Here is a 12,238-nt window from a genome sequence, read left to right on the forward strand (position 1 = left end):
TCTTCTTTTATGATTTTGTAACCTCCAGAAAAAATATCAAACCAAGCATGGACAAGTAATCGATTTTATAATTGTATTACAATTGAAATTTAACTCCCATAGTGAAATATCTTTTAACACATCATTATTTTCATGAAGTGAGGTTCTGATTGTTTTCACAAAAATGTGTTTCAACAGACGTACGAAGTTACCTAACTAGAAGAAAAATTCAACTGCTCATTGCAGAACGAAAAAAACAGCTAGAAGGTACAATCACGTTTTTGTTCTTGTTTTAGACATTTTTTTTATTATTATGACTGCATAAATTAACATAATACATTAAGTCTGAATATTAAGTATGTAAATATTAAGTCTAATATCTATATACATAATAAGATTCTGTGTACGTGTGTGTGTAGGTTTCATAACTCCTCAGGTCTCATTCACTTATAAGTGATATAAAACAAATCTTCTTGGTCCTGAGGTTTACAAACAAGTAAACATTTTCAACCCACCCATTGAGAAACTTGGGGGGTGTCAAATAAGTTGTTTCAGCCTCAAGTTTTCACGAAGGTGAAAGTTTTCACTCAATCCTTTAGGAAACCCAACTATATCCAAAAAACACTTTTACAGGAATTCCTTAAAAGCAAATCCCAAATTTGGCACTGATTTCCATTAGAACACATAAGTATGTAAGTCTCTTAATTACCATCTGTAACTTCCAATTATATCAGCAATGATCATTAAACTGAAAAACTGAAAAATATTCATGCATTACATTTGTATTATAGCAGCCTTGTAAGTGTGGATCACAGATTCACAAGTTGTTTTTTGTAGACTTGCTATAAAACCCTCACCTGGTGGTTATTTCATGCAGTACTAATTTGTCCCTAATTATATATCTATCACTGTTTAATTCAGAGATTCACAAACTTAGGGTCATAGGAAAATGTCAGTGCAGTGGTTTCATAATAGATACACAGTACTGTTCAGATACTTAGATTTGGTAGGTAGGAGACCTCAACCAGAATTCAGGATGTTCTAGTGGGGAATCTTGTGGCATGAAAGTGTGGGAACTACTAGTCTAATGTATTAGTCATTTTTATTTTGTTCTGAGCCTCTTTTTAAGTATTTCACAACTGTACAATTTCACAAAACAGAGTAGTACAGTTATCAGTGGAATTCAGTTGGATGAAAAGTTAAGTGTCAACTTGAAGCCAAATATTCACAGTTTTAGCAGCACATTTATTCTGCAACTTTTTTTACCCAAATAAGACTACCATTCTTACCTGTTATCCTGTTGAAGCTAAGATTGTATAGATATTATAAAAAAAAAGTTTTGTTTTTGATGTTATATTGATATCCGATATTATCTGTTAATATAGTTTATACTGTGTGAATTTTACAATAACTTAGATTATATGTTTAACTTACTGAATGTTATCTCTGTTTGTTTTTCAGTTATTTTATGTTTGTTAGTTTAAAGCAATGCAAAATAACATTCATTATTAGCTTACCATATCATAATGTCTTTAAATAGAGGGACAGCAAATTGAGGAAGATAGAGCGGCAGTGAAGATTCAAGCCACATGGAGGAATTGGCATGAGAACAGTAATGTATCAGAGAGGATTCAGTTAGCCAGAGCTCGACATGCTAGTCAGCTTGTTCACATGTCTCAACAGGTACAGATTTTTATTGTTGATTCAAACAGATAGAAGAAGTTTCAATTAACAGATACTGATCTTTGTTCCTGTCAGGTTTGGTATTGTAGTATGCAAGCATATTGTGCTTTTCTACATTATTTTATTAATATGGGAATTTAAAAAAAAATTCTCATGTAATCCCATTCTTTGCAGTTTTCACATAAACACGTGGTTTAAAAAACAATTAGTTGTTTTTGTTCTAGTTACCAAAGTTCTTTTGTTTTATCAAACAGGTAGTATCTACTTTGTCTATGGGAGTATTGCTGAAACTTTGCACATTGTGCAGATGAAATCAGTGACAGCAAAGTCCTTTACTGGCTATGTAGGTTGATATCTAGAGGTTAAAGTTTTCACTGTATTCTCCCCTCGGTGTGGATTCCTGTTCTTTCAGTTTACCTACTCTGGGATCTAAACATTCACCCACGTATTTGCCATGTGTGGTAACCCATGAAGGGGAGGAGAGGATTCTGGTGGTTGAGGGGTCCAACCCTAACACACCACTTTGGCCTTGAATTCCTGTAGACGGGCAGCCTTAGGGTGGCCCCCCTTGGATCAGTCGGCTGGTCCACTCGGGCTAGGGTCAGCCAAGTACTAGTGTTGGATGTTCTCAACAGGCATTGTGGACATTATATCTGATGCTGGTGTTTGGGTATAGTGCTCATGAAACCCTGGCATTGCTGCAGTGTCCTTGTTTGACATTGTAGTGTGTATCCTCGTAGGGCTCCATGGTGGGTGGGGTCAGTGGGTATTGAAATTTCCCTTTCTTTATTATGGACATTCCAATTAAAATCTTAATAAACTAGTGAAAAAACAGTCTATAGGTAAACAACCACATCTTGAAGATTCTGACCACCAATCCTCACCATCCATACCACCTGTTGTACCTCATTTTCTTATATTGTATTCAATTTCAGACAAACCTTTAGGGCAAATGTCTCCCTTTTTCATTGAGAAGGGACTAGAGGGACTTGCTGGCTCTCGAAAGTCAGTAAAAAAGTTTTGATCTGGTGACATATTGGTGGAAACATCCACATCTAAACACAGTAAACTCCTCTTCCATTCAAAGACAATTGGGGATATACCTATTGAGGTTACACTTCATGCTACTTTGAATTCATCATGAGGAGTTATTGTTGAGAGGGATTTGAAGAACATCCCCGATTCTCACTGGTTTCTCCACCAAAGGAGTTTCTGCGGTGAGGCGTATTTCCACTCACAAAAATGGGATTATGGTGTCAACCAATGTCTTCATTCTGACATTTATGTCACCACATCTGCCTGCTACCATCAAGGCAGGTTATCTTAATTACAGAGTATGGCCATACATTCCAAACCCTCTCTGATGTTTCCAATGTCAGCAGTTTGGTCACTCAAAGACGTCATGTTGTGGTTCCTTGATGTGTGCTCGTTGCAGCGGCAAGGACCATGATGCCTATGAGTGTGAAATGTACCCTCATTGCATCAATTGCAATGGCTCTCACCCATCCTACTTTCGTTCTTGCCCTAAATGGTTGGAATGGTTTGAAGAAAAAGAGGTGAGGAGTTTCAAAACGATTCATAGCATTACTTATCTTGAGGCTTGAAAGTTGCTGTCCACCACTTCATCTCGGACGTATGCTGCTGCACTTTATTCCATAGCTACTGTGGGAGTGCAGACAGATCTCTCTGTGCCTCCTAAAGAATCGTTCTCCAAACAACTGGAAAGTCGTTTTACCTCCATGGTTAAAAAAGTTGATGAATCAACTTCAACACCTATCTCTGTTCCTTATATACATTCCACCAAACTCCATAACCCATATCCTTTATTTCCAGGTATAGGCATTTCCTTGGATCCATCTTCCTCTCTTATCCCAAGATGTAAATCAATCATTCATTCACATCCTCAGTCTCTGGAATCCCCTTCCAACAGCAAAGATCTGCCCAATCGACCTAGGGCAAGATCTATAGAGGTCTCTCAAATAGACCTCTCTTGAATAAGCTAAGTAAGGAAAAAAGATGTGGTCTTAAACAGAAGAGTTCTCCACCCAATTCGCCTACACATAAATAAAAATGGCCACCATGATATAATGGGACTGTCGAGGTTTATGTTCCAATCTGGATGACATCAAAACACTGATTGCTTCCTCCCAGAAACATTTCTGAAACCTGCTGATACAGTCACCTTTCAGCAGTTTTCTTTTTATAAAAATGACAGGGTGTGTGATGGACAAGTGCATAAAGGGGTGGCACTGTTGATTGATCAGCAATCTTTGCCATGTGACACACCATTGGAGGTTGTAGCCATCCATGTTTCCTTGGGTCATACCATCACTGTTTGTTCTCTTTACCTGTTGCCTGGAGAGACATATGATCAATCAGACCTTGATGCTCTCATTGAACAGTTGCCATCTCCCTTTTTAATCCTGGGAGACTTTAATGAACATCATCCCCTCTGGGAAAGTGCTGATATTGATAGGTGGGGTCGCTCCGTAGAGGGTATGTTCTCTGATCACAACCTTTCTCTTTTCAATACTGGTTCTTCTACTTATTTTCATGCACCTAGTCAGTCCTTTACTGCTTCTGATCTCTCAGTTTGCTCCCCATCATAATGATTTTTCATTGAGGGTTAACAATAATCCAAGAGGCAGTGATCATTTTCCTTTAATCTTGAGAGAGACTGGCCGTGGTCAATGCCACCAGACCCACGTGTCCCAGTGGAAGCTGGATTAGGCAAACTGGCCCTCTTACACTGCTCTTGCAGAACTTGATCCTGCCATTGTCTATAAGCCATCAATAGACGACTGTGTGGTAGCAGTAACTGACTGTATTATACAAGCAGCTGCTCAGTGTATTTCTAAAGCATCAACACGTTTTCCACTATATCCTCGACCATGGTTGAATCTTGCATGCCATATGGCACGGAAGGCTCTAAAACGAGCCTGGGATAATTTTGGTAAATATTCCATACTCTTGAACCACCTTGCTTTCTAGCAGCCAGTGCACATGCTCGGCAAGTAAAATGTCAAAGCCACAAGGAATCTTGGATTAAGTTCACAACCAGCATATCTACCAACAGTTCCAAATTCACATGGGACAAGATTTGAAAGGTCAGTGGGCAATATCACTCTGTCCCCTCTCTTGCTCTCTGATGGCCAGGAAGTGGCTGATACCCAGAACATTGCCAATACTCTAGGTGAAAGCTTTTGCAGGGTATCTAGCACTTCTGCTTCTTTTTCTACCTTCTTAGCCATCAAGACTTGGGCAGAGCAATCACCTTTTTCCTTTCAAACTGATTGTCTCTATGACTATAATTGTCCCTTTACACTGTTGGAACTCAAACTGTCTCTTCATTGGTCTGGCAGTACATCGGTTGGACCTGATGATATACACTATGAGATGCTGCGCAATCTATCTCCAGCTTCTCTTGCTATTCTTCTTGTTGTTTTTAACCGGATCTAGCAGGAGAATGTTTTTCCTGATGCCTGGCACCAGACTATTGTCCTGCTTTTCTCCAAGCCTGGGAAGGATACCAAGATTTCTTCAAATTACCATCCAATTGCTTTGATGAGCTATCTCTGTATGCTAAAGATATGTCGTACACTTATTTGATCAAAACTCGACTATGGATCACTGGTCTATGGCTCTGCCAGATTATCGGCATTAAAGGTGTTAGACATTATTCATCATCGAGGACTTTGGCTCTGCACTTTGGTTTTCCACACTTCCTCAGTTCAGAGCTTATACATAGAGTTTCATGAACCTTCTTTTCACCTCTGCTGTTTGCAACTGTCTTTACTATATGCTTCAAAACTTCATTCCTTACCAAAGTGTTCCACCTGGGGTTGTGTTTTCCTTCCTCGATGGGCCATCCTTCTTCAGACCAGACAGTCTGCCATTGCTCCTTTTGGCCTTCATATCCAGGTGCAGTTGGATGAATTGGGTCTGTCCTTGGATAACATTGCTGTATCCACTGGTCAGCCCTTCCCACCATGGCTTCCTACAGTCCCAAAATGTGACCTATTTTTAAATCATCTGAGAAAAGTAGACACTCCTGATTGGAAATATTGTGTGCTATTTGCTGAACACCTTTTGAACCATCCTTCCATTCTTATTCTTATTTATACAGATGGTTCAAAATCAGGTGACTTTGTGGGCTTTGCCATGGTTTGTTGTGGTTTGGTAGTTGTGCGCAGAATTCCCTCTACAGATTCTGTGTTCATAGCTGAACTGTATGCCCTTTCTCTTGCCCTGTATCACATAGAAGCTAAACAGTACTCAAACTGCACGATTTATACTGACTTGTTTAGTTCTCTACTGGCCCTGGAATTGCATCACATTGGTTCACACCCTGTTCTCACTAATATTCAAAACCAACTGGCCCAATTCTCTTTAGTATCTACTTCTTTCCAGTTTTTCTGGATATCGGGCCATGTTGGTATTCATGGGAACAAACTCGCCAACACCACAGCTAAATCTATCTGCTCTGGCATTCTTACTACTGTGCCTGTCCCATACATGGATTATGGTTTTGTATTCAAGGCTCGGCTCCATGCCAGCTGGCAGTCGATTTGGAGTGAGCAACTCAAAAACAAGCTTTTCCAAATAAAACCTTATATTGGACTTTGGCTGTCTTGCTTCTGTAAGGATCGGAAAGAGGAAGTTGTTCTAATTAGGCTATGCATTGGTCACAATATTTTAACTTATCATTTTCTTTTATCTGTAACTGATGCACCAGTGTGTAGTTTATGTAACACTTAGATCACAATAAGCCACTTTTTACTTTCTTGTCATCGTTACAATTCACAATGACAACACCATTTTAAGGTTTGTCCATAACGTTAGACAGTGTTATTGGTGATGGTGACACTGTCCACCTTGGTAATGTTTTTAGTTTTTTAAAGGCCATTAATCTTTTTAATGCGATTTAAGTTTTTTAATTTACATATTACACCTTTCTAATGTGGCTCCCTTTTAGAAATCATAGTTCATCTACTTTAACTTCAAATTAGAAACTGGCATTAAGTAACTCGAAACCAGACTAGAAAGGCCAACTTCAGGTGACTGATGGTGGTTTTTGTATTTACCTGTTAGTCTTCCTGGCGAGTTATGATTATTACAATCATGCTACAGAAAGTCCTTTACAACTTGTAGACTAGATGTAAACATTGGTTTTATGTTATTTATGTTTGTTTTTTTTAACTTTGTTTTGTTTTACTTTAATTTCCTTTTATGAATTTTACTCAATTTACTTTTACCTTTTTACTGGACATTTGGTGCAGATAGCCTAGCTGCTTTGTGCCATAAAACACTAAATCAACCAACCAACCAACCACTGTATTCTATCAGATCATCCCATAAGTAATGTCCGAAAATTTAATACAGAACGTGCATCATCATTACTGTCTTTGTAGAAGGCTTTAATGACTAAAATATATAGTAGGACATGTATAAAAATGTTCAGATAGATAAAAGAAACTAACCCAACTGCACTTTTTCAGATCATTAATCAAATAAACCCTTATGAAGGTGGATGTGTCTGAAGAGCACGTTAAGCATATAATGCTTTATGAGCTTAAAAGGCAATAGTGCAGCAGAAACTACAAAAAACATTTAAGGTGTTTATGATGTGGAGTCTCTTAGTGAAAGAAAATGTCAAAGGTAGTTTCAGAAGTTTAGATCAGGTGATTATAGTTCTAGTGATGCACCATGTTCAGGTCGTCCTGTTAAGTTTAATGATGACTTGGTGCTGGCTGCACTTAATGAAGATTGTGCTGTAAGAGTTGAAGAACTAGCATATTCAACCCATTTAACAATTCACCATCATCTGCAATGGCTTGGAAAGGTGTCAAAACTTGGAAAATGGGTGTCCATAATTTGACAGAAGCCAACCTCAGAACAATAATGCACATTTGTAGAGCTAGACTGGGAAAAACTTCCACATCCTCCTTATTCTCCAGACCTTGCCCCATCTGATTATCATCTGTTCTGAAGTTTTCAGAAGTATCTTGATGGAAAAGAGCTTGAAACACATGAAGATGTCAAAACTACCCTCTCTACATTCTTTTCCTCCAAACCCCAAGAATTTTATAGAAATGTTATTCAGAAGTTTGTGAATCATTGGCAGGAAGTAATTAATAATAATGGAGCATATATTATTGATTAAATAACATTAAAAGCATTTGAAATCCTTTTTATTTTTCTGAAACTAAAAGCGAACATTACTTAAGGGATAACCTGATATTATAATGACCAATCTTTTTGTAATGCATATCATTATGAGTAAATCCAATCTTTTTTGTTTGTTCAGAGAACTGGATTCACAACAGTTCTAATTGGTCAACACAATGAATAAGTCACCAGAAAGACATCTTATGAGAAATAAAAAGATGTTAACTGATTAAAAGACACTTCGGGATGTGGCTGTCTAGTGTCTACACAAGTACACACATTGTGTTTTTCCTTTGTGTTTCACTTTACATCACATGTCCAATCTATTTGTTTTCCTAGTATACATGTAGTTCTTTATTTAAACTTTAATACCTTAAACTTTTTCTGATTTTTCCTCTCGCTATAAAGTGGACCTATCTAACACTTGTGTAGAAATCAATTGAAGGTCTAGACATTTCTAGTGGTGAATATGAGGGTTAATTATTGATTTGTTTTATGGCCTTTTTGTTATTTAAATTGTTATAGGCTAAACTGCTTATGGCTCTTTCGCACATGTCTTGAATGGTAGGTTCAGCAATATAACCAAGATGTCCAGAAACACCTTAGAAGAAACAGACCACCTACCAGCCCAGAGGTCATTCAACCTGTTCCTGGTCATTTCATCCTACCTCATCAATTGGACAGTAGACCAAAGACTTCTGTTAATGACAGGCCTCACAAACTGCCACTCCTTCTAAACTGGCATGAAGAAAACAGTGGCTGTAAGAGCCCAGCACAAAGGACAGATGATGAGGTAGCTTCTTCTAATATATATACATAATGCTATTAATCTGAAGATTTTACTAGGTTCTGAAAACGATATCTTAATGTGGAAGATCAGTAAGGTGTAACCTTTAATTATCTTTTTTTCATCTTGAAATTAATTACTTTTTCATGGGGAAAAGATGTATTCACTGAAGAAAAGTATTTATTTTTCTGTATATCTTACATTTTTTGACATATTGTAACTGATTAAATCAAATTTCTAATTTGTCTTTCATTTTCAAACAAAAACAGTTTAGATCTATTTGATTTACTTTGTTAACAAAATATACCTGAGCAACTGTATTTAAGAAAAATAAGAAAATTATATTTTTCTTCTGATTTATATGCCACTCTTTAGTTGCAAACTCTGTTAACCTGAAGATAACCTAAGAAGGTCGAAATGTTCTTCTCTACTTAATTTTAATGAAAGTTTTAAAACACATACCAGTCATCTTGAGATACATTTTTATATGCCCCTTGATGTTTAAATTGGTTTTGCCAATTATAGCCTTTACAAAAACAAGAAAAATGTAGTTTAGAGAATGAGTGTGTTAAAAATATTTGTGAATTCTGTTAAATATTACATACCAATAATAAGATTAATTCTGAATTTTGGAAATTTTAAATACTAACCTCTCCTTTTTTAAACTGTAGAAAATTATCGTAATTAACTATTTATCAGTTAATTACTGACATAAATAAACTGTTGAAATATCCTGTGTCTTTCATAAGACTAATTAAAGTATGCACCTGTAATACATTTTGTGAAAATTTATGAACATCTTTGGTATTTTTTATATTTAAAAAATAGCTATTAAAGACTTAGTTTTAGGACTAAGTTAAAGTCCTGATGTATTCCAAACAAATACTTGTATATGATGCTGTACTGAAAAAAATAAAAATATCATAATTAGATGTTTTTGTTTTTCTACATTAGATTGAGACACCAAGTTCTTTAAGTGATGGGTATCCAGATGATCTAACCCAATTCTACAGTAGTAGGTACGTAGAGCATATTATATTAGGTGTGATGTAATCTGTTATTGTTATAGTGTTTTAATATGTAGATGGTAAGTTGAGTTTTAAATTATTAGGGATACTTATGCTATTTTAAAATGTTATTGGTAAATATGTATTAAACTTTTACTTAACCTTTAGCTTTTAAATACACTTTGATTATGCTCTGTGAAAAATGTAGCTGGTTGTGGAAAGTAATTATACTTTATGAATACTTATGAATACTCAGTGTATCATTTGTTTTAATTTTCAGTTTAGCAGCTTTTAAAACTGGTGTCTTAAAAATATTTATTGACTCATTACACTTCAGAAATCAAAGTGCTAATTTAAATTATCATGAATGAATTTGCTATGGGTAATATTTTTAAAGGTTATATTTCTGTCATATGATTTTGTACTCCTCTGTTGTGGTAATGTTGTTTGTTCAGATCTTTTATTTTAGTATTGTAAGTTATGATGACTCAGTTTTATATAGTAGTGTGGTTATTTTGATGTTTTTGCATGCTGCACTAACAGTAATGATGAACAGAGTGAGATCATTTCTTCTGATGAGCCATGGGATGCACCTCTACGGAATTTTGAGGCCAAGATTAAGCCTAATATGTTAGTATATTGTTGGGTTAGCAGCATAACTAAAATACAGTTATAAATACTAATTTACTGAGTAATTTTTATTCGTTTTTTACTAGCAAATCTTTAAACAACTTTTAATGTTTAAAGTGTTATTTCAGGTTTTGAAAAGTTTATTCCATTTTAACTTGTAAATATTCACTGACACTGTTAACTATTTTCTTAAAATTGACACCATGTCATATTAAAAGTAACTTAGTTATCATTGTTGTTTTCATGCACAAAAAACATTATTAAAAATGTAAGCTAAACTTATTACTTATTATTATAATTCAACCACATTCATGGGATTGGGTATATGATAATATTGACTCAAATATGTAATTCGTTAATTTTAATGTTCATAAGATATAATATTATACAATACAGTTATCCTGAATGAACATCAGTTATAAGAAATTATTTTTGTAGAATGATTGAATATTTTGTATAAATCTTGAAGTAAAGTCTGTGACTTTTGAATGTTAGTTAGTTATGATTGAGTCATTATGCTCACAAAAGCAAAACCTTGACAGTTAGTTTGTTCATAGGAAGTTTATCATTAGCTGCATAAAATATAGGGGAAAAAAGGTACAGCAAACTTTATAATTTGGTGTTAAATTTTGATCACCATCCAGTTGTAGCATCAAAGAAATCCTAGTTATTAATTTTTTTTTTTTTTTTGTTTTACTGAATGGTATTAAACCATTATGATATTTGTGCTCTATTATTTTTATTAAAATTATTTGGCAAGTGAAATATGATCACATGGCTTAAAAAAGTATTCATATAAACATACATATAAATAAACACAGTTATTAAAACATCCTTGTTATAAAATCCTGCAAATAATTCTATGAAAGGCCTTGCTGATTTCATTTCATATGAAACATTTATCATAGTAGTAGTAAAACTGTTTCTAATGCTTAATTTTATTAATTTGCAAACAGAACTAAACAGGTGACAGAACTTGATGTCAAGGGGATGGTAAGGAATAGCTTAAAATCACAACTTTGGGAGAACAAAGAGAGAGAGAACCAACTTCTAGGAAAGTGGATGGGTCTTTTGACCCAAAGTACTGGTGATAAAGGTAGAGCAAAACACTTTAATTTGTAACTGTAAGCATGAAAAGACACATTTTGAAATGAATGATGAATTTTAGATTTTTGTTTAAATTTCTGACACTTCAGTATATGAGATATTTTCTTCTGTTTAGTCTGTCACTTGTTTTATGTTTGTGCCATAAAATAAAGTTCTGTAATATTAAATACATTTATGTATTCTCATTTTATACAGCCTCATTTAACTTTTAATTGTTCATGGAAATTAATATAAAAAGTTTGTAAAATCAACTACAGAATATTTAAGTCACCACTAAATAATCTTAACTACAGATCTTGAAAATAAAATCATAGAAGGTTATATACGTGGCTTTTGTAGAGATTGAGCTTCAAGTGTGTGTGTGTGTATACACTTTTTTAAATAAATTCAAAAAATGGTTAGCAGAATTGAACAGAAGTAAGCATTCAAATCCTTTGTTAGTTTTCTTATATTGAAATTACTAACGTGTACTTTATCATAGAATTTTCAGAGAACTTTTAAAAATTTAAAACCACCTAATGATAAGAGTGAATATTAATAGTTCTCTGGAAATTCAGATTTATTTACTTCAGATGTATTGATAATGTACATAAGAATATGTATACTTAGTGTTTAAGTAGCCAAATAATTTGCAGCTTTATGCACCTGATAACAAGTAATGGTTAAAACATTACTGTGGTGGCAATTTTTTTGCCACAAAAAATATAATTACTCTAAATAAAAGTCCAACTTTTGAGTGGATAAGTTATCTTTATATTTCCTTTAACTTTATTACAATGTTTAGACTATTTTTTGTGGTCATCATAAACAGATAATAATTACCTAATGGTGACCACGCAAGTGGTCCACAAACATTGTAATAAAGTTAAAGAAAGAG

At 34.7% G+C, this 12,238-nt stretch overlaps 1 protein-coding gene across 7 annotated transcripts in view; it reads left to right on the plus strand.

Moving 5' to 3' along the window:
- Positions 1–12,238, plus strand: part of LOC143258674 (myosin-IIIb-like) — a 96,812-nt gene that overhangs the window by 74,139 nt on the left and 10,435 nt on the right. For 5 of the 7 annotated variants that reach the window (XM_076518051.1, XM_076518053.1, XM_076518056.1 and 2 more), the window contains exons 29-34: positions 178–246; positions 1,520–1,662; positions 8,399–8,623; positions 9,572–9,636; positions 10,168–10,254; positions 11,211–11,350. In XM_076518051.1, coding sequence (XP_076374166.1) covers positions 178–246; positions 1,520–1,662; positions 8,399–8,623; positions 9,572–9,636; positions 10,168–10,254; positions 11,211–11,350 — 729 coding nt within the window. The remainder of the gene's footprint in view (positions 1–177; positions 247–1,519; positions 1,663–8,398; positions 8,624–9,571; positions 9,637–10,167; positions 10,255–11,210; positions 11,351–12,238) is intronic. The other 2 variants (XM_076518054.1, XM_076518055.1) reach the window with 1 other exon arrangement.

This window comes from Tachypleus tridentatus, chromosome 8, assembly GCF_004210375.1.
Source record: "Tachypleus tridentatus isolate NWPU-2018 chromosome 8, ASM421037v1, whole genome shotgun sequence".
Taxonomy (NCBI): Eukaryota; Metazoa; Arthropoda; class Merostomata; order Xiphosura; family Limulidae; genus Tachypleus; species Tachypleus tridentatus.